Here is a 23,407-nt window from a genome sequence, read left to right as displayed (position 1 = left end):
AAACGCCTCCGCCTTTCGCGGAGGTTCGCGCGAGGTGTGCGGAGTCGTGCGCTGTGGTCACTCGCGAAAGTATACAGCCTTAACTGATACACGGCTGAACGGTTCATGTTTCAGTTTAGTTCACGGCCTCATGGATCAGGAGACGAGAGTGTTGTTGAAAATTTATAAATAAAAAATTTGCAACTAAATGTTGGGTTTATAAAATGTAAATTATTATAAAATATAAATTACATTACAAATACAGTAATCCCTCCTTTATCGCATTCTGGAGATTCCAGAATAGAAACGGTATATTTATTGAAGTATTTATACACTATATTGAGGCTTTATAAACCCTCCTCACACCTCAGTGGCGAGTGTAAATTGTGTAAAACCTTTCTCATTCACGTAATAACCATTCCCACACTGTTCTGTGCATGTGTGCTTGTCCAGCAAGCAATCAGTCGTGTTGTATTGTGACGGGCAGGGTGAGCGAAAATAAATGGAAGCGATCACGCCAAGTCTCAGGGAAATAGGATGGTTTAATATGTAAAGTGCGCAAACCAAAACCCGTGAACTGATCCGAATTAAGGATATAATAACCAGCAGTCAACTGGTACAAAGACAAGACATATATAGACGAACAAACGACCCTCAGGTGAGACGGATCACGGGCTCCGCCCACCTGAGGGACGAACACAACGCCACACCCACAGGACAAGCTGCTGCTGTAGACGGGGGCGACCAGTAGGGGGCCGCCGTACCGTGACAGATCCCCCCTCCAAGCCGCACTCCCCTCCACCGGCTGTGCGGCCTACAGCAGCAGCACACAAAACAAAGGGGCAGGCAGGCAGGGACAAGGGACACACCCCCTGTAGTCCCGGAGCTGAAACACAAAACAAACACAGGTTAGCTCACCTACCTGGGCGGGACCCTGGACCGACTGGGCCGTCAACAAGACAAAACCACGCCCCGGTCGGTCACAGGGCCCTCACGCCCTAACCGGCCTTAAGCCGCATAGCCCCACAGGTGCGAGGACGGCGGGCCACGGCTCCGTGTCCGTCCGGGGTGTATGTGTGCAGGTTACCTCCCTGGGGCGTGGCTAAGTCACCTCCTGGACCTACCTCCTCCCGGAGCTGGCCCCTGCCTTCTGCTAGGGGCCACCCCAGCCTCCTGGGGAGTCAGGCCCAGCCGGAGCCTGACTTTACGAGGTGGACTCCTCCACCAAACCCAGGAGCGCCAGAGACCGAGGCCCAGAGCACCCTTATCGCGGGCTGGGGAACAGCCCCCAAGGGCCTCCTGGTCACCCCGAGCAGGAGGGAGGATCTCCATCCTCAGCAGGAGCTCTTTGGACCAGAGCCCTATCGTCCCCAAACATCCGGGGGCCCCAGCCCTCTAGGGAGGGGCTCTTTCCGACCGGGCTCCGGTCACCCTACAACATAAGGGGGCTCCTGCCAGCTGGAGACCCCCACAAGGTCCAGGACTGCCACGATCCACCACCAGGGAGAAGCACCTGCACATAAAACACAAAAAGCACACACACACCCACACACACCAACACAAAACACATACGCGCACTTACCCTGACCATCTCGGCACCCCGCATCCGGGGGGAGGGGTCTCCATCTCAGCAGGAGGGGACACCAAACAACTCACCTGATGCATCAGGAGAGGGGCCCCTACCGGCTCCGGAGAACACCCTCGACTCCCTGGTCAGGGCCTCCCTTAGGAGCGACGCCCTCCGTGCCACTCCCCGTGGCACGGGACCATCACTGGTCCACCCCCACACACACACACTCAAGGGGGAGGAGCATGTGTGGAATTACACACAACAGTTCACAAGCACGCTAGGACAAAAACACACAAAGACTAGACAAAAGCACGGTGGAAAACGGCAAACGGACAGGACACACACATGCGCGCTCTACACAAACAGTGGTGACGCGCCGCTCAAGTTCGCAGTCGCTCCCCACATAAAACACTAGACACACGGGGGAGCGAGGCGACCGTGACGAGCGGCGACAGCGTCACACACAACACATTCAACAAGTAACACACGCGAGCGCCGCACAACGTTCCATGCATCCGTTCACTGACACACACACACATGCACACACAAGTGACCACACAACACGAAGAGCCCGACCGGGGACGGTTGCCCTGGTCACCGCCGTGCTGCACACACACACAACGTTTCAGCACGGCGGGGCTCTTCAACAACAAACAAAACACCACGCAGACAAACACTTACCACGAGACATGACCACGAACGAAGGAAAAAGCAAAGGAGACTGGCGGCTTCCGAAGGTGGCTGGTTATTCTGTGACGGGCAGGGTGAGCGAAAATAAATGGAAGCGATCACGCCAAGTCTCAGGGAAATAGGATGGTTTAATATGTAAAGTGCGCAAACCAAAACCCGTGAACTGATCCGAATTAAGGATATAATAACCAGCAGTCAACTGGTACAAAGACAAGACATATATAGACGAACAAACGACCCTCAGGTGAGACGGATCACGGGCTCCGCCCACCTGAGGGACGAACACAACGCCACACCCACAGGACAAGCTGCTGCTGTAGACGGGGGCGACCAGTAGGGGGCCGCCGTACCGTGACATGTATACAATCTCATGTAGGCGAGTAGCGTCTCAGGCAAGTGATGCTGGGTCTCGTTTCCGAGAGTAAATATGCACTATTTGCTGTAATTCGTACTATTTTATTATTTATAACATTCCTTGTTAATTGTTAGAATTAATACTTATAATATTTTTTATACATTTTGGGATTTTGTCATGTAAAAAATCATAATTTTTTTTTTTTTTCCGCCGACCGAATTCCACAGACAACCGGCAAAAAAGTGATGACCCGCGAATTATTTTTCCCATTAATATCTTATAAAAACCTGTGAAAGAGTGAATTCACAAAAGCTGAAGCACGAACTGGCGCAAGATCACTGTAACATAATACAAAAAAATAAGTATGAACTAACCTACAACTGAGTGCAAAATAAATATTAAATTAAGAGCAACATTAAGATAAAAACTACATTCAGATGAAAATATAAACTTGCAATCAAATGTGCAATCAAAAAGAAAATGTGAGTGAGTGGCAGCGCAAACGTGAATCACGTCCTTAGCAACAGTTCTCTGAGTGACAGTACGTTCAGTGAACGAATCAGAGAATGAATGAGAGCTTTCAGTTCAGTGAACGAATCAGAGAGTGAACGAGAGCCCTCAGTTCAGTGAACGAATCAGAGAGTGAACGAGAGCTTTCAGTTCATGAACGAATCAGAGAGTGAACCAGAGCCCTCAGTTCATTAACAAATCAGAGTGAACGAGAGCCCTCAGTTCATGAACGAATCAGAGAGTGAATGAGAGCTTTCAGTTCATGAAAGAATCAGAGAGTGAACGAGAGCCCTCAGTACAGTGAACGAATCACTGAACGAATCACTGAGCATGCGCAGTTCCCTCGCAATGAATGTCTCCGCCTCCAGATTCGCGGGTGATTTGGTGATTAACAGACCACACTGCAGTTCCCCTGCCGGCCTGCATGGTCACTGTTGAGATCAATTACTGAACTGAAAAAGGAACGAATCAGCTGAGGAAGTGATTTGATTCAGTTCATTCACTCAAATGTTTGATAGTGATGGGATTTTCGGCTCTATTTTGAGATGCGGCTCTATTGGATCTTCTTACTGTGGAGAGCCGGCTCTTTTCGGCTCCCAAATGGCTCCCCATATATATATTTTTACATTATTAATTAATTAATAGCTTAAACCTAATTTTATAACATTTTGTTTCATTATTGACATTGTTAAGCACTTGTGATGAGTAAAAATGCTGCATAACAATGCTTTATAAATAAAACTTTTATTATAACCAATTATTAAATTATCACAAAATAGCACCAAAATAGAACGCAATACAGCTTGGCCAATTGCCTGCCGTTTCCACAAGAAAAGTGGAGATAACTTTTTTTTTTCAGTGTTTTCCCACCACATTATTAACTGAAAGCTGCGTGTGATTGGTCAGATGTGTGGAGCACACGCTTGACATGCGGGCAGTGGAGACATTCTTTGCAGTGTTGTCTGAAACGATATGTGGTAGTATAAAGAAACACCCCTCAAAAACAGGGGAAGGAACATTTACCTGACGAAAATTAATGTTACATTGTGTTCCAGGTTTGAAAAGTGCTAAAGTAGGCTAAAGTACTTGAAAATGTAACTGTATTTTGTTTCACAACAAATAGCTGTCTGACTGAATCGATGTGATAAAAAAGCGAATTATTTCTAATAATTTCGAGTATATGTATAAATATTTAAGTTTAAGGTGCTGGAAAATATTGAAAATGGCCTTTTTCAATGTTGAAAAGTGACGTACAAGTGCTTGAATTCCACCTTGTAAAGGTGTATGAACCCGGCATACATAACTTTGTTCATTGGGCTGAAGAGGTGCACGTGTAACGTTGGGGTGCAGCATGAAGGACGAGACACGGATCCTTGCTTTTGCAGCCAACGTCACTGCTTTATTAACAGAAGCGCAAGACAGCGCACACAGAAACACCTACACATACACGTAACGTGGAGAATCAGACAACGACAAGCACAAGACACTGCGCGAACGCACATTAAATAGACAGACCACATGAGCCCCGAGTGATTCCGAGACAAGCCACAGGTGGGACGGATGAACACACACAAACAACCACACCCACGAGGATCCACTGACGCAGACGGCAGACGCAGACGACGTAAACACAAGCCCACAGGGAGGGGTCCGGAGCTGTTCCGTAACAGCACGACCTTGCGATTGCGAGAGCCACCGCGTCATTGCGTCATTTTCGGCGCACGGACCCTCGCGCTGGTCGCGACGCGCCAAGTATAAACTTAGCTTAGGCACCGACTGAGGAAATAAACTCTCCGCTCTCTACCACTGGCAGAAGCAGAGCAATACGCGCAAGGAGAAGGAGAGACAGCGAGGCACCGAAGGACAAATAAAAACGATGTTGGAAAAAAACTGTGGCACTGTGGCACTTGCAGAGCACAAGCGCAATACTGAAGGAAAAAGCGGCTCCCAAATAGGATCCTAAAACGGCTCCCATTTTGCAACCATACCCGGTCTCCCCTATATTACCTTGGTAGCTCCACTTCCACATCTTGCGTATTTTCTGTGTTTCTTATTGTCAATACCGTTGAGAATTTTCAAAAAGTTAAGCTCCTTAGGAATGACATTTAAACTTTATTTTAGCCAAATCACATGTCAAAACTATTTAAATATCAATTGCGTGCTCAAAACGATACAGAACACATCACTAATTTTCCTTCCGTGATGGTTATTTGTCTCGGTGTAAAACAATGTTAACGTAGTGGCCGATGTCTTTGCTCGAGATACTAGCATTTCAAAGTTTACTTGTTAAGTCAAATGAGTCTTGTACATTGATTTACAAACGTATCACTCATGTAAGTCAATAACTGGTGAGTAAAATGCTTCAATTTATGTATAGTTAACTTAAAATGTTGATGGTTGCTTTGATGTTTACAAGTTACAAAACTACGTTAATTGTGGCTAGGACTGACCGCTAAGTGACTAACATAAACTAAACAAGCATGTCCAGGTTTGTTTTCAGGTGACTTGTGTTTGTTGTTTGTTGTGATCGTTCCAGTATCTTTTATGTTTCCCATATTATTTACACGTTGTGTCCTTCGGTTGTGTTATTATGTTTCAAGTCAAGTCTGAAGTCTTTTTGTAGGTGACTTGAGTGCGACTTCGAGTCGAGTCGCATACTCGAGTGTCCATCTCTGCCGTCTGTCTGAAATACAAACCACACAGACTTATGTACATTTTAGACTGCACATATGCACGAACACACACACACACACACACACACACACACACACACACACACACACACTACGCTTGATATGCTTAGGGTCATGATAACAAATTTCTACAGTTTAGCAGTAGTAAAAATAAAAGTTTGTTAGGGTAAGGTGCTGATGTCTCATAGCAGCTGTGACAACATCATGAACTGATGCTGTAACCGTTAACAGAGCATAACCTCTTCCCTTTCCATCGTGCTGTAATGTTTGCAAAGACACAATAAACATGCATAGCCATGCTTTACCACTCTGTTGTCATTGACTTGCCCTTTGGGCTAATTCAGAGTGACACACAACAATGGTGCATAAGCGTTGGCTCAGAAGATTCCATTTACATCCCACTAGATGGGGCATTTGGAGCTGCATTGTCCCCATGCCGGCATATGGCCTAGCACTCTCATAATATCCTACTTACAAATAGATCCTTGGTACTGGGCTTTTTTGGACATTCTAAAGAAATCAGTCATGTGCAAAACCTTACCGCTCAGAAGAGGAGGCTGTGGGATAAACTGTATTTTTTCCTGGGTGTGGGTCCATCTGTGCCTCTGTCTCTGTCTTGTCCCAATCACAAATAAGAATCCCCTTTATTTAAGGGAATATGGTTAGTTTATGACACACACACACACATAGTATATACTCTGAAATACACTATATACCAAAAGTATTTACTCACCCATCCAAATCATTGTATTCAGGTGTTCCTATCACTTCCATGGCCACATGTGTATAAAACCAGGCTAAGGATGTCCCGATCCAGCTTTTTGAACTTTTTCCGATACCGATATTTATTTGCACTTCCGATCCGATACCGATATCGTCCGATACCGATACCGGCTTGTCCGAGCATGTATTAAAGTTTAAAGTTATTTAGCCAACTTACTTTGTTGTCAAACTCATGTTTTACTCTTGCGTTTTACTCTTGATAACAAGTAGCCAGCTGAATTAGGTGTGTTTGAATAATACACAATGGTTGGTAAGGAGAAACTGACCTGTTTATTTAGCAATTAATAAACTCAAAATAGAAAAAATAATAAATAACAAACAGAAATGGCATCAGTAAACCAAGACTTAAAAAGCGCAAAGTGCAAATAATACTGTAAATTGTATTTTTTAAAAGTTGCAGTTTGTCACGCTTCGCAAATGTTTCTGCCAGTGTTAGTTGTGTAGGACCTTTCTTCTTGTCTTTGGTTTTCTTTAGAGCCGCTTCATGTTGTTTATGGTAGTATTTCGCTAAAGGCTTGATTAGATTGGTTTTATTAAAAGTTCTTACAGCTTTACCACAACGTTTGACTTTACTGTGGCAAATGTTGCACTCTACCTCTTCGTCTTTGTCATCCTTTAAGGTAAAATAATCCCACACAACTGACATTTTTACCAATAACTTTACATGGTAAAAATTTCAAAATTACAAATTTACTTTCAAATTTACATGGCCGTCTTAATGGTTAGGAGATGCCACTGAGCTAATTTGGGGAGATGCTAAAATGCGGACCGGATTTTACTCTCACTGAAAAAAAAAAACTGGATCGGGAGTCTGGATCGGCATTTACTCGTGCCTGCCAATCCGATACCGATACGCATTTTTTGCAAATATCAGCGACTGATCCGATCCAAATATTGGATCGGGCCAAGCCTAAACCAGGCACCTAGGCATGCAGACTGCTTTTACAAACTTCTATGGAACAATGGGTCGCTCTCTTGAGCTCAGTGAACTCCAGAGAGGTACTGTGATATGTCACCCACTATGGTGTGGGGTTGATTTATTATTATTTTTTGTTTTGGGGCTGGTATATGGTGTGTTTTTTGTAGTTTGGTGGGGGGTTGGGTTATGGTGTGGAGTTGTTTTTAGTTTGATTGGAGATGGATTATGGGGTGGGGCTGTTTATTGTTTGGTTGGGAGATTATTATGGTGTGGGGTTGTTTTTAGTTTGGTGGGTGGAGGGCCTTTGGGATGAATTAGATCTTACATTGCAAGCCAGGCCTTCTCATCCAACATCAGTGTCTGACCTCACAAATGCACTTCTGGAAGAATGGTCAAAACACGTATGGAAAACCTTCCCAGAAGAGCTGAAACTGTTATAGCTGTAAATGGTGGCTCGACATCGTATTAAACCCTGTAGATTAAGAATGGCATGACATTCAAGTTCACATGTGTGCAAAGGCAGACGATTGAATACTTTTGGCAATACAGTGTAGATAGCAAGCATTTGTTAGCAGTTCTTTTAGCAGTTTTTTATTGCTTTAATTAGTGTGTTTTGAATTGTGAACATTTACTCATAGACATCTTAAATCAAATACTAATGAGTTTGTTAATTACACCGAATAAATCACTTCCTTCCTCCCACATGGATTTTGATCCTGTTGTGTGTATACACTTAGAGTCGATTTTACATGGGGCCAGTACAGCCCTCACTTCATTGCTTTTTGTTCTGTCATTCTCCCTTTGTCTCTCTCTCTCTCTCCCTTTCTCTCACTCACTTTCTCTCTCTTTATACAGCAAGATTTGCTGAACGATGTCATGAATGAAAAGTGGGGCCCGGTTGCCATGGCAACAAGGCATTTTACCTCCAACTGGCAACATATTACACTGCAGAATATAAAAGGGCTGAACAAATGTGTGTGTGTGTGTGTGTGTGTGTGTGTGTGTGTGTGTGTGTGTGTGTGTGTGTGTCTGTCTGTCTGTCTGTCTCTGTCTGTCTGTTGGGGGGAGAGGAGGTATTCGGTCAATAAGAGAACTGGTCAGTTGACAACTTTTCAACTTTTACCTCTCTTCTGGAATCTCAATGTCACCTTTGTGAACCCATTTGCATGAAATTCAGTCTTGCACACCCAGCAGATTCCAGGAATGATTTTACTTTTGTCTCTTGGGAAAGGGGAGGGGGTCGCTTTCATATATCACATGTTTATTCAAGGAAGAATTATGAAATGAAAACTTTGGAATGAAAATGTAATTATCGCCTTGGGACTTTAGTTTGTCTTAGCTGGTGTGTTTAATGGATTTTATTTGCCTGCATCCACAGCTAAATACAGGGTCAGCTAAACATCAAAGGGCATGCAAGCATGCCATGCTTGTAATTAACCCTACATTTTTAAGGGTCATGTTTCTCTGCCTTATAGATCAAAAAGAGAGAATCTACATTCATCTCTCAGTTGATGGTGAGTGAATAAAGGTCATTTGAACAGGAACAGAAATGTCAAGATTGTTAAGCAAAATGTCCAAAAGCTCAAAAGGAGCTGAGTTCACCAAGTTGAGTGTCATAGTCATGCTCAATTGGAGTGATAATCAAAACTGACAATTGGCAACTCAAGTTGTGTTCAGGCGGGTATGGCAAAGTGGAGAAGCCAGCAGAGAAACTGCAGCTGTGCAGTAATACTGTAATGCACTCATTACTGGACTGAGAGATAATGAGGAGTTGATGAAAATTACATTACACAAATATAATAAAATATAATAATGTCCATATCATGAGTGTGACCCTACAGGATGCTTATGGCACTGAGCCTGTTCAATTAACTGGAACTTCAGCTTTTGTTTCTGCATGTCTTGGCAACTCCTCCACATGTGGTGTTGAAATTGTTGCATTTTCTAACATAATGGATACAAATGAAGGTGGTACTGTGTATTGTGTTGTGACTCACATAACATCTACACATTTAATTCACTGCGTGTCAGATATTATGGCTTTAAAACAATAGATCTGCGGCATGTACTTATTAGACCCAATTTTGTCAAATTTGATTTTTGATTTGTATTTTGATTTGTTTTGGTTTGTTTAGCTTGCTTGAAAATCAATTCGTCACTTTATTGTTTAACTTTCAAGTATGTTGTCCAGGTTCTTTGCTTTATGTTCAGAAGATCCAATTCATTAACCCTATTCATCTCTCATATGCAGCCAAATTCAGGAATGATACTGTGAGTAATATGTGAAGAAGAACCAGCATCACATTGTTACAATCTTAACTGTAACACAGTTACTTTAAATGCATAAACCACCGCACCTACATTACATGCACTGATGTAACGGTAAGCGTCAGGACCCAGTGTACGTCTGTGGCTCAATAAGGTGAAATATAGTTGATTGAATCATTTATCAAGAGAGAATGTTTATTAATGGAGAATAATTTATTTAGTCGCTGCATGCAACTACTTTAAGGCAGTCATGTATCACAGAAAAATAGCCTCATTACACTGACACAGCCTTGACTAAACATTGCAAGCAAATATAATATCTTACAGATTATTGGCCAGTGATTTTTGTATTTAATTGTGAAGGCCATCAACATCTGCTGTAAAAGTACTGAAGTAGGCACATCCTCTCTTCCATGTCCTGTCCACAGCAAAATTACTTTAGTGCCTGATACAAGTAGATGTTTGTAGTAAATTCAGCTTTGCAATGTGATCATGGTATAATGCAAATAAACTAACGCATTTACAGCAAACACTGTTAATGTAATGCTAGGACAAATAGATATTTATTTATTACATGTATATATTTAGATAGACAGCTGGTTCCATTCTATAATCTTGTGTTGGGTCTTTTCTATACAAAGCAAAGATCTTAATCTAATTATGGATCATAGCCAGTTCTCCAACATATTTTTTCTTTCTGTCAGATTTCCTCTCTTCCTGGCTGTTTCACCCCACTCACTTGTTCAGCTCAAGAGTTGTGCTCTGCTCGTGCTGCCAACAAACTTGAGTGGCTTTCTCAAGAATGTGTTAAGATTTGAGTGTTGTCTCTAAAGTATCAGTAGGTCTGCGAACTAAAAGAATAAGCTAATTTATTTTCAATCTTTTAATGACATTGGATCCAAACAGGGTACTTAGGGGTGCTCCAACTGAAACAATTTTGTGTCGATATAAAACATTGTTGACTTCAGGTGCTCCGCAATTCATCTGGGGAGTGTTAACAGTGATTTTCTTGGCTTATTGAAATTCTGTCATCTTGAATAGTGGGGGATAATTGAGTTTTCAGTTTAGCATTTTCTAAGTGAGATCAAATGCTTATAAAAGATGTTAACAGCTGAGATATCTAGTATGATTTAACCATGTGTTTTGGTTTCTTATTCTCTTTCATTTTCTGTCTGTTTTTACCAAGTTTTAGCATGAACATTGCACTGCAGAGAAAGTTCCTTTTTTGTCTAACATACCCCTCCAAAAGTGCCTTTGCTCAATGTAAGATCTGCAGGCCTGGAATTAGAAATTGCACAGAAGCAATAAAGAGTAATTGGATCTTGAGATGGAAATCTCGTTACCAGACGCAAGTAAAGCCCTGATGGGGATGCTGGCACCTTGTCTGAGCTGTTGCTGCCTCACTCCTCTTCTCCCCCTCCCTTTACAGACTTAGGCGCTCATCTTTTATTGGACTCCAGCGAGACCCACAGTTGCTGGTCCAATTGCCATGGGCATCTGTTGGGCTAGGCCTGCCACTCAGCAGAATCTGGCCAGAATCAACAGCCATTATTCCAAACACTGATTTCTTAGCATTGTGTGTACACAGCTCATGTAATTGTCACATGGCAACACTGCGAGCTAAGCTCCTGTTTGCAATTAATCTGATGCATGTTTAAATTACCTTGCTGAGCTTTGTGTTGCTATGAAAGCAGCTGTATTAATTCATATGCATTTTCATGCTTACTTATTGTAACATATAAAATAGTTTTGCTGTCCATTTAGCAAAGTGTATTTTTGGTCTGGTTTTTTTTTTTTTTTTTGTGTGTGTTTTTTGTTTTGAGCATAAATTTGATATGACCAAAAATGTTATTCAAGTTTCTAAGTGTCACAGATATGAAAGCTACAGTGCAATATCCATTGCCTTCTCAAACATGGGCTTGGAAAAATCACATTCAGCTGCATTCAAAAGCTCAGCGTGTTATTACCAAGCGATTATAGTTTGTTTACTGTTTGGCTGTTTATTCAGACTGAGTCCTTGGAGGAACCAAGCACGAAATTGTTGGTGCTTGATTTTAATTAGATATGGCCTCTCATCTGCCACGATGGCTGTAAAAGGAATCAACCAAAACCCATTTAGGCTTACAATGGTTTCCTTTAAACTGTAGTTTGGAAGAGAGAATTGGATCCCTTCTATGTTAAACTGATTTAACTCATTTAAAAAGTTTTTGAAAAGTTAATTGAGGGGTCAGGAAGCTAAAGTACTTTGTCAAAATCAATTTACTGCTTCACTCATATTACTGTAAACTTCTGTGTCTTTACTAATGCCCTAATTGCTGCCTCCCATTTATTTCTATTTTGGAATTCTTTGTCTGTAAAATTAGGCCTAATCTTTGGTCTTTATGTGGGCATTTCCAAATTTGCATATTGGCATTTCCAAATTTGCATATGCCAGACTGTGTAATGCTTAAAAACATTAGGAGTGCCTTTATAATTGCATTAATGTTTGAATGTTTTGAATGTAGCACAGTGTTGTGCCTAAACATGAGAAAGTTGTATGATGGTTATCCATGTTTGCTTTATTTTAAACAGTAACATTTGCAGATAGCAATATTCAAATCTTTAACATCACATAATATAATTCTGAACTCTTAAATGTCCCACATTGGCTGGATAGCAACATGTGACCTAATCAGTGGAAAGGGGTTTTCATTCATTATGTTTGATAATGTTGGCAGCAGATGGATGAATAACAAACATGAAATTGGGATTTTGATAAATGAGAATAACAAATCTGATCAGATTTGTGAATTGGTTTTAAACTTTCTGTTTGCCTGTGAACATTCAGTCAGACTAGCATGTCAGGTGTATGTGTCAAAAGATGAAGGCTGATAATTTTTTTAGGACTTTTAGTTAAACGGTCTATGTTTATATCAGGAATTACTCGTTGTCCATGGTTGGCTGTTCAGTTGTGTGTTGTTGCATAGTGAGTTCTTGCACCACAAAGCCAACAAAGAGTCTAGAGTTGAATGTAGATTTGGCATTGGCATCTGGTCAGTTATTGTTGACTTTCAATCAAAGAAACTCTTGTTCAAACTCTGGTTCAGTTAAACCACATGCAAGCCTCAAGAGCAGAGAGGCTAGATTATAGTTCGCTAAACATATATCAAAAGCCCACGCAGCTCTCATGCATAGCTGAGATAAATATAATATTTTATGTAAAGACGAAAGTCTGGACAGAAGGAACAGCTCATGATCCCCTCATCTGTCAAGCAGTGTTATTTGTATGTATGGCTACCATTGCACCTGACTCATTTGCCTTTGTTTGTGACATGACAGGTGACGTGACTGGTTCAACAGAACAGAACCATCTTAACTTCTCAGATCATTACAAATGCCTCATTGTCCCTGTCATACTGTTAAATCAGCAAAATGCTTTTTTAGGGCCAGAAATGTAAATAGAGAATGTTGTAAATAGAACTGTGTTAAATATGTATACATCTAATCATTTCTAAATGAAGCTTATAATAAACATACACGCCTTTATTCTTATCTGAGGTGGGGCAGCAAAGATGGTGGGAGCAGGAGATCCCCATGGAGGGGGAGATCCAGAAAGGGGAGCTCCTCACCTACAACCTGACCGAGCTCGTCAAGCCTGAGGCCTACCAGGTGCGCCTCACCCCCATCACTCGCTTTGGGGAGGGGGACTCCACTGAAAGGATCATCCACTACAGTGGTGAGTGTCAGGCCCCGTGTCATTTCACAGAGTGGACAGCTTGGAGGTTCTTGCTGGTTCACGCAGTACAAAACCACATCTGTTCTTCAGATCATGCTCAACAAGTTGATTAGAAATGTCTAGTCATAATAGATGTCTGTATAAGTAGACAACTGTGTTCAACAAACTTTCATCCTTCAGACATTTAATTCTTCTATTTAATCTGCACCAGACTTTCTGCAGCGCATTTTGTAGACACTTTATTTTTTGAAAGGCGAAACCCTGTTTATTGTCAGCCAGTGTTTATTTGAAATAAGGCTTACTCATTTCTTTGCTGATGTTAAATGTCTGGTCAGCATCTATTTTAAGTGGTTGCTAACACTAAAACATTATTGCTTTAAACTGTGGTGATTAAAAAAAAGAATTCAGTGATGATTGACAGACAGCTGTGAGTCTCTCCCCAGGCACAATAAAATGTAACTTTTATCATCTTCCCATCGGTTCGTTCCCTCCAAACAAAGGTTGGAGGAAGTAACGCCCCGCTGCAATTCTTTCACCACAGAACAAAGACATTAATTCTCCTCGGCACGTGGTGCGCAAGCAAACGTATAACCTTGTTTCAGAAAGAGAGATGTCACAAAAGTGATGGGTGAAATCATTAAATGACCATGCTTCCCACAACAGGGCAGACTCCACCTGCGGGGCTGCAGATGGATCTATAAATTGTCTTCCTGTCAAACCCTAATGACATGACTACAAATGAAGAAGAATGCCAAGCTCAAGCAAAGTTTTGCGCTGTCATGGTGATCCGAAGCACTAGGCAGGCAGTGTGCAGTAGCTCTAGCAGCTGTGTAATAGGAATAATTAAATTAATGTCATAACCATTCATTTCTGTCTCATCATTTGGCTTGTATTTAAGTCAAACACACCTGAGTACAATGGTGAGGAAATACTAATATTTGCCACAATGATGAGATACCTTATCAGAGATCATTCTTGCGGGTTATGCAGAAAGCTTAGCAGATCTGAGCTGGTTATGAATCTCTATGACATGTTTTTTTAGGTCATAGAGACCTCTGCTGGCTGAGTGTAGTACAGGGATATATGCATTAGCATAGTTATTTTGGGTAAGGGTTTACTTGTTAATTTAGGTGAGATAAATATCCAGTACTCCAAACAGTACTTTGTATCATTATGTATTAAAACTGCATGCATCAGATTTCAGCTGGTTTTCTTATTTTGGAGTTGTGTTGCAAATAATCATATGAACATAGTCTAGGGTGTGTTAGGGTGTGCTTAGTGCATGATTTTCATTCTCAAAGAAGCTAGTTGTGCTGCAAGGAGAGTATCTCAGATCCCCTGAGCCTCTCTCCATCTAACAGGAAGCCCAGCTATACTGTGCCTGTTTTATGGCTGCATTCCTTAGCTGGATGCATGCGAGAGCTCTCCCCTCACTCCCAGACTCCCCCCTCACTCCCAGACTCCCCCCTCACTCTCAGAATCCCCCCTCACTTCCAGACTCTCCCCTCACTCCCAGACTCCTCACACATTCCCAGACTCCCCCCTCACTCCCAGACTCCCCCCTCACTCCCAGAATCCCCCCTCACTTCCAGACTCTCCCCTCACTCCCACACTCCTCACACATTCCCAGACTCCCCCCTCACTCCCAGACTCCCCCCTCACTCCCAGAATCCCCCCTCACTTCCAGACTCCCCCCTCACTCCCAGACTCCTCACACATTCCCAGACTCTCCCCTCACTCCCAGACTCCCCCCTCACTCCCAGAATCCCCCCTCACTTCCAGACTCCCCCCTCACTCCCAGACTCCTCACACATTCCCAGACTCTCCCCTCACTCCCAGACTCCCCCCTCACTCCCAGACTCCCCCTTCACCCCCCCCTCACTCCCAGACTCCTCACACATTCCCAGACTCTCCCCTCACTCCCAGACTCCCCCTTCACTCCCACACCCCCCCCCCCCCCCCCTCACTCCCAGACTTCTCACACATTCCCAGACTCCCCCTTCACTCCCAGACTCACAACTCTGTGTTGATGGTTTGTTCGGCGGGCTCATTAAAATGCCATTTTAGACCCTGAAACCTTTTGCAGCAGCTAAAACATCATGTGGCTAAAGCTAAGACTAGCCTTTACCTAAGGAGACTCGCATAATGGACATTCAGTGCAGTGTACTGTTGAAGGGCATGTAAGGCCTACATGTTGTAGTCAGTACATCCCTTTATAGGCAATGTTTGCACAGTTTGTTCAATCACCCACTACTTGACACATTTGTTCAATCACTTACTCATTCACCCACTTTTTCCCACTCATTCATTCATTCACTCTCCCAGTCGTTCATTCAATTGTCTAATTCACTCACTCTCTCGCACTGAATCACTATCCTATTCACTCTTCCACTCTCTCACTCTTCCTCTCTTTCTGACTGACTTGCCCAAGGTCCTACCAAGTATTTAATCCATACACTCACTCACTCTATAGAAATACATGCTGGTAAGATATCAGTTAATCTTCATTCATCTACTCTGTAATTTATGCAACCATGTGCTCATTCATCCTCTTTCCCACGTCCCATCACATCCTATGGCTTAACCAGGTAGTGACGTTTGAAGTTCATATCAAGCCCCTATGGCTGTGCTCAGGTTTTTAGGTGTCGGGTAATGGAAGTGCTGACAGAACTAAAGGAACTGAGACGCACAACTCTCATCCTGCCCCATTCCCGTCCTTTCAATGGAAAAGTCATTTTGCTGCCAGGCTCTTATGAAAGTGCTATCTGGAACGATGGTGTACCTTTCCCGGTGTGGAGCTCTCACAGCTAAAAGATGTGCTGTGTAACTGGGGCGTAATATATTTTAATTGCTTGTCACAGTCAGTGAAAGTTGTATGTTGACTGTTGGTACGAAACTGCCTCCTTAAAATTGAATGTAAGCAGTATTTTCATGGGTTTGTTATTGATGCCATCGTGCATTGTATTGTACATTTTTTTGTTTGAGAGAGTCACATTCTGAAATTTGTGTAAGTGAACCAATTTCACCATTTTGTATTAAATAAGCTTCAGGTCTTTCCTGATATTTCTGCCCTGACTTTCCAATCAGTGTTTCCTCTTCTGTTTCCACAGAACAAGCCATTTACAACCTGTAGCAAATGTTAAGCAGTGTTTGTTAAATAACATTTGCAGTGGCCTCAGTTCAAATCCATGCTTGGTATGTATTGTACTAATTGATAGGAAAATTAGTAAAATGAAGGGACTGTGCCATTTTGTGCCATGCCATAATAGCAGTTACTTAGCACTTAAGTTTTCAAAATGGCTGTCTGTCGATTTGGAAAGACTCCAACCTCCTGCTTCTATTCATGCCCCTTTCAGAGAGAACAAACAGGTTGAGAATGACACACTAACAGACAGGGCTGTTTCTGACCATTTTGGTACCCTAGGCCAGACACCTGCTGTCAACCCCTCCCTCCACACACATGCACCCACACACACACACACACACACACACACACACTTTCTCTTACTCTTATGTTTCTCTTACAAACTAAGGAGCAATATACTGCCGTTATGCCATTACAGTCAAAACACTTCTAGCACAATACAATTAGTGTGTACTACACAAGACTGATACTAGTCTTGAAACCATAATTGGTCTTTGTCTAGACATGGTTTTGGAATTGGTTTTGTCTCAATTGTGTAAATTGTTCACAAGACCAGTCAAGTACATCAGCTAATGTTAAATTAAAATGTTGAATTTAAATAAAGCCTTATGCATATGCAGTTGTAGCTATCTCAGTTTAATATTGTGTACAGCATTGTATAAGTGAATGTTAATTCTGGAGAGTAGTCATGCATCAGGGTGTATTTTCATCCAACCACACACTTATGAAAAATTTATATGCTTAAACATACACTCACCGGCCACTTTATTAGGTACACCTGTCCAACTGCAGATTAACGCAAATGTCGAATCAGCCAATCACATGGCAGCAATTCAGTGCAATTAGGCATGTAGACATGGCCAAGACGATCTGTTGCAGTTCAAACTGAGCATCAGAATGGGGAAGAAAGGTGATTTAAGTGATTTTGAACATGGCATGGTTGTTGGTGCCAGATGGGCTGGTCTGAGTATTTCAGAAACTGCTGATCTACTGGGATTTTCACGCACAACCATCTCTAGGGTTTACAGAGAATGGTCCAAAACAGAGCAATTATGTAGGCACAAATGCCTTGTTGATGCTGGAGGTCAGAGGAGAATGGCCAGACTAGATTGAGCTGATAGAATGGCAACAGTAACTCAAATAACCAGTCATTACAACTGAGGCTTGCAGAAGAGCATCTCTGAATGGACAACACATTGAACCTTGAGGCGGATGGGTTACAGCAGCAGAAGACCACACCGGGAGCCACTCCCATCAGCTAGAACAGGAAACAGGCTACAATTTGCACAGGCTCACCAAAATTGGACATTAGAAGATGGGAAATACGTTGCCTGGTCTGATGAGTCTTGATTTCTGCTGTGACATTTGGAGGGTAGGGTCAGAATTTGGCGTCAACAACATGAAAGCATGGATTCATCCTGCCTTGTATCAATGGTTCAGGCTGGTGGTAGTGATGCAATGGTGTGGGGGATATTTTCCTGGGACACTTTGGGCCCATTAGTACCAATTGAGCATTGTGTCAACACCACAGCCGACCTGAGTATTGTTGCTGACCATGTCCATCCCTTTATGACCAGTGTACCCTTCTTCTTATGGCTACTTCCAGCAAAATAACACGCCATGTCATAAAGTGTGAATCATCTCAGACTGGTTTCTTGAACACGATGATGAGTTCAGAGTACTCGAATGGCCTCCACAGTCACCAGATCTCAATCCAATAGAGCACCTTTGGGATGTGGTGGAATGGAGCATTCGTATCATGGATGTGCAGCTGACAAATCTGCAGCAACTGTGTGATGCTATCATGTCAATATGGACCAGACTCTCTGAGGAATGTTTCCAGTACCTTGTTAAATCTATGCCACGAAGGATTAAGGCAGTTCTGAGGGCAAAAGGGGGTCCAACCAGGTACTAGCAAGGTGTACCTAATAAAGTGGCTGGTGAGTATATATCTAAAGCATATACATTTATACAGCATATACATTTATATAACATACAGCATATACATTTAAATAACATATACATTCAGTATATACAGGTGCATCTCAATAAATTAGATTATCATCAAAAAGTTTATTTATATCAGTAATTCGATACAAAAATGAAATGCATAGATTCATGACAGAGTGATTTATTTCAAGTGTTTCTGTTAATGTCATAGCCAATGAAAATTCAAAAGCTATTATCTCAGAAAATTAGAATATTATGTAAGACCAACTGAAAAAAAAAATTTATTCAGAACTGTTGGCCTACTGAAAAGTATGTACAGTAAATGCACTGAATACTTAGTCTGGGCTTCTTTTGCACAAATTACTGCATCAATGCGGCATGGCATGGAGAGGATCAGCATGTGGCACTGTTGAGATGTTATGGAAGCCCAGGTTGCTTTGACAGCAGCTTTCAGCTTATCTGCATTGTTGGGTCTGGTGTATCTCATTTTCCTGTTGACAATACCCCATAGATTCTCTATAATGTTTAGGTCAGGTGAGTAAAATATCTAGACACAAGTGTGTTAGCGTATATGTGAAATCTAATAACTAATGATGCTGACAAACCAAAAGGCAAAATCCAGAGAAGAAAAACAGCCAGACTGTGCCTAATCACCAACAACGGGCTCCTAAGGGAAAGGCGAGTGTGTAAGACGAGTGAGGAGAGTACAGGAACGAGAGATAACAAAGACAAACCAGGCAAATCAATGGCTTAGGAACTCTGCTAAGTAAGAGCTCAATAAACAATGTGTGAAACACACAGACTTGGCAAACAATATTAAGCACAGCAGGAGAGGAAACACATGAGCTAATGGGTTGGGGGGGGGGGGGGGGTACAACAAACAGGTGAAGAATCTTTCTCTCCACACCCCAACCCAACATGTGATTTTTGGAGGCTTGTCTGGGACTTGGCAGACAGTGTTGGAGAACTGAGTCAGGAGCACTGAGGACAGCAGAGTAGGTTCAGCCTGAACAGTTAGGGCCAGAGAGGCAAGCGTGACCTCAAATGTTGGTTGCAGTTTCCCCTGTGTGGGAGGCAGGTAAGGACTTACTGGCTATACAGAAGTTGATTTCAGACTCCAAAGGTTTTTAATGGCCAAAATCTAAAAGACAGCAAATTCCACCTGAAAGGAAGTGATCCCCTCTGTGCTGCTGACTCCCAGCCAGACCTGCTGGACCAAACTTTCAGTCCAAACAAAGACTTCCACAGTAAGCCTTTTTTTTTTTTTAAAGCAGCAGCATTTTAAAAATGTTTCTCTCTCTCTGTCTGAGGACCACAAACATGTTTAAAATAAAGATTATGTACATAAAAAAAAATCTTGGACAAAATCATAACTATAAACAATCAGTCATGTATTGATATATCAAACATTTGAGTTCCAAATTATGTTTTACAGCCTAACAACCGTTAAAATATGAAGAGTTATCTGTGCTCAGAGCAAGAGTATTAAAAGTAAAATAATGGATAAGTTAAGACATTTTAGGGACATACTAAGGGAATAAACAGGCAGACAGACAGACAGACAGACAGACAGACAGAGATATCGCAAGCTGGGCTTCCTATTCCATGCATTGGTGAGATCCAGTAGCTGGCAATAAGAGTCTCCCCAGAATCTCCACATTGCTTGTATCAGATCAGATTGATTCATCATTTGCCCAGGTACATCCACAGTCAGTCAAGTCTTCTGTCACAAAAAGAAAGAAAATGCTGGGCATAAGTGAATAAGTGTAAGCAGAGGTGTATAATCCAGGTTCAGAAAGTAAAAGTCCTCACCAGGATTTTGCTCAGGCTTCCTGGATTGGAGTAATTAGAGTAATTAGAAAATCTAGCAAGCTTGAGCAAAATCCTGGTGAGGACTTTTACTTTCTGAACCTGGATTATACACCTCTGAGTGTAAGGATGAAATTTAATAATAAACAAGGCTGATGATAATTCCAAAATTAATCTCACCCTTATGTCTGTGAGACCACAGATTTGTGCAGATCTCTGTGCAACCACAGATGTGTACAAATATCTATGAGAATACAGATGGTTACAGATGGTGTACAACCATCAACTCCAGGCAGAACTTCACTCTGTGAAGGGGTGTTGTATAGTGTAGTGAAGGGTTTCAGGAAAAAAAACCTCACTATAATTGTGTTGCCTGAATTAATTAATGATTTTAAGCCAGAGATAATTAGATAAACTACTTGGATGATGGAAAATCAGGACGTTTTGACCCTGAACTTACAGAAGCCAAAAGCCCACCAATATACCAAAGATGCAAATCTTTGGTATATTGGTGAGCTTTTGGCTTCTGCATAAATCAAATGTGATCATTAAATGCTACCTCAGGTGTATCATTTTTTCCACCTTCACTGTGCAGCTAGGAAGAGCTCTAGTTAACCTCCACATACCTAGTAACATGTCTGTAGTAACATGATTCATAGAGGCATAGAGGCAGCTGGGGCAAAGCATTAAAGTGTGCCACTAGCTGTGCTACTTGCCACACACTGTGACTCCTCTAAATTAGCTCTGTTCTCAGTGTGGACAAAAGGCTAACATGACCTTTCTCCATTTGAACTTTGCTATACTGTATTAGTTGCAGGCTTCATATGCATCAAAGAACCCTTTTGAATTCATGCTTCCAGGCTGCTTGTGTTGTTGTGTAATAGATGAAAGCCCTATAGCTGTACTAGGAACAGGTTATCACCAAATATTAAGAGAAAATAAGGAAAGACATACAGCAAAGTGAGAAAATCTGTTGGCCCTGCATTGTAGCTGTGAAGTCTGATGCCTTGGGCTTACCCCCATCTTGTCATGGCACCTTGACTGCTGTCAAATTCAAACTGAAATAAACATGTGCGAAATGATGCCAGTAAAGCTACAGGCTGGTGTAGAATTCACTTATATCTGGAAATCATTGCATAGGATGCAAACAGCACAACTCAAATGCAGAGTCATAAAAAGAGCAGCAAAGTGTGTGTGTGTGTGTGTGTGTGTGTGTGTGTGTGTGTGTGTGTGTGTGTGTGTGTGTGTGTGAGTGTGTGTGTGTTTGTATACATAGTTGTTTTCTTGCCAGCCTAAGAGTTCAAGGACTGGATGGAGGTGAGTACTACATTCTGGGCTTCTTCAGTGAGAGAGACTCCCATATAGCCACAGGCTTGGGGGACCTGATGTTTTGTACAGGAACCTGAGGAGTCATGGGTTCTGCTTCTGTTCCCCTTTTGTGCATGTTATATTGTGTCATGATACTGACTTTGGTATTGACTTTTATTTTTGATATATTTTGATTTGATACATCTTGGAAGCCCTCTGATTCAAATTATATTTTGGTCTCAGCTAAACTTCAGCAGTGTGACAGAAGTGAAAGAAGTATGCACAAAAAATATGTTAAAATTGGGTGTTGGGGTTCCTTTCATACTACTCTGTTTCTTAGAATGTAATAGCCGGTGGGAAGCCTCTGTGTTCTAAGGCTTTTCCTACAAGCAGGACTGGGTAGTGTAATACAAATGCTGCATACTAGAATATAGAATATGCATTGTCATTATTCATGGTAGCCAGGCTCTAGTTTGTTCATTACACCATTACATTATTTTTGTGTTATGTTCTTATTGTTCCAAAAAATGCATATTAGTGTTAATATTTTTTAAGAATTTTTGTATACATTTCACTTGCCACTTGCATAGTTCTCTTTCCAGTCTACTTAGATGCCACCAATTATGTGTAATGAGACAAATTAAAAGTCTGGATGAAGTAATTTGATTGCTCATTATTTTATGTTCTATGACATGCTAGTTTAAGACCAGCAAACCAGATGACTGGGGTGCTGAATTCAGCTACCGCAAACCTAGAAGCTGACCCTGTATCTGTCCACATCGGCCATAAATTATGTTAGGCTGATTATGTTAAACATATCCTACATATACTGTTAATATATTTCCATGATTACTTGATATTATTCTATTTGTCATATTAACATTTATATTATATATTAACATCATCTGTTATCTCGTTATCAGTTTCTATTATCAGACATATTACCAATAGTTGATCCGTGCTTGCTTTTTGGAATGTAAAACAAACATGTAACAACAAATGTTTGCAAGTAAGGACCCAGTATAGCACCCAAACCGACTGTGCTGATGACACCCTGGTAATTTGTCTACCATAGTTTATGCCTACATTACCTTCAGTCTTAGCCAGCTGATTGTATCTATCTGTTGTAGCGTAAGTGGTACCTCCAACAGAGGGTTAAATAATAAATGATTGCATTTTCAGATTTGTTTCTGACTAAGTGATGGCAAATCCTCTATGGCTGCTGAGCATTGTATGCTTCATCATGTATACATGCATATGCTGTTATTGATTTTGCTTCTGTTCATGTGTGTTAAATGTTGCTGACTCATTCTTGAATCTACAACTCTAATTGCTCTAACATCTGGTGAGAAGCACAAAAAGTGCATGGCAGGACAAGAGGCAGGGAGAAGGGGAAATGAAAAGAGAGAGAGAGCCTATAAATTATAGCGTGTGCTAATGTAGTGCCTGTTTTCCAAATATGCAACATCTGTTCAGCTCAGCATAGGCAGGACTCATCGTATGCTGTTTAGTAACAGCTGGGTAGGTTACAGATGCAGAAAGTAAGACCTCTGATGCAGTGGTTGCTGGTAAAAAATGTTCTAGGCGGTGCTGTTTGTCACATTTTCAGCATCAACCCCAAAATAACTTAACACTAACTGCTAGTGCTATGTGAAAATAGCCAATAATAAAATCAACAAGCTAATAATAAGTGAATAATCATTCATTCAAACA

The 23,407-nt window shown here is 41.8% G+C and overlaps 1 protein-coding gene across 2 annotated transcripts in view; it reads left to right on the top strand.

Annotated features, from left to right (window-relative positions):
- The window catches only part of mdga2a (MAM domain containing glycosylphosphatidylinositol anchor 2a), a 178,290-nt gene that overhangs the window by 126,865 nt on the left and 28,018 nt on the right, over window positions 1-23,407 (top strand). The window contains exon 11 of one of the 2 annotated variants that reach the window (XM_076978570.1): window positions 13,305-13,482. In XM_076978570.1, coding sequence (XP_076834685.1) covers window positions 13,305-13,482 — 178 coding nt within the window. Of the gene's footprint in view, window positions 1-8,354; window positions 8,691-13,304; window positions 13,483-23,407 lie in introns of those variants that run through there. The other variant, XM_076978571.1, reaches the window with a different exon arrangement.

The sequence above is a fragment of the Brachyhypopomus gauderio genome, chromosome 17, assembly GCF_052324685.1.
Source record: "Brachyhypopomus gauderio isolate BG-103 chromosome 17, BGAUD_0.2, whole genome shotgun sequence".
Taxonomy (NCBI): domain Eukaryota; kingdom Metazoa; phylum Chordata; class Actinopteri; order Gymnotiformes; family Hypopomidae; genus Brachyhypopomus; species Brachyhypopomus gauderio.
Note: the sequence above shows the minus strand (reverse complement) of the source record. Positions and strands in the feature narration are given on the sequence as shown.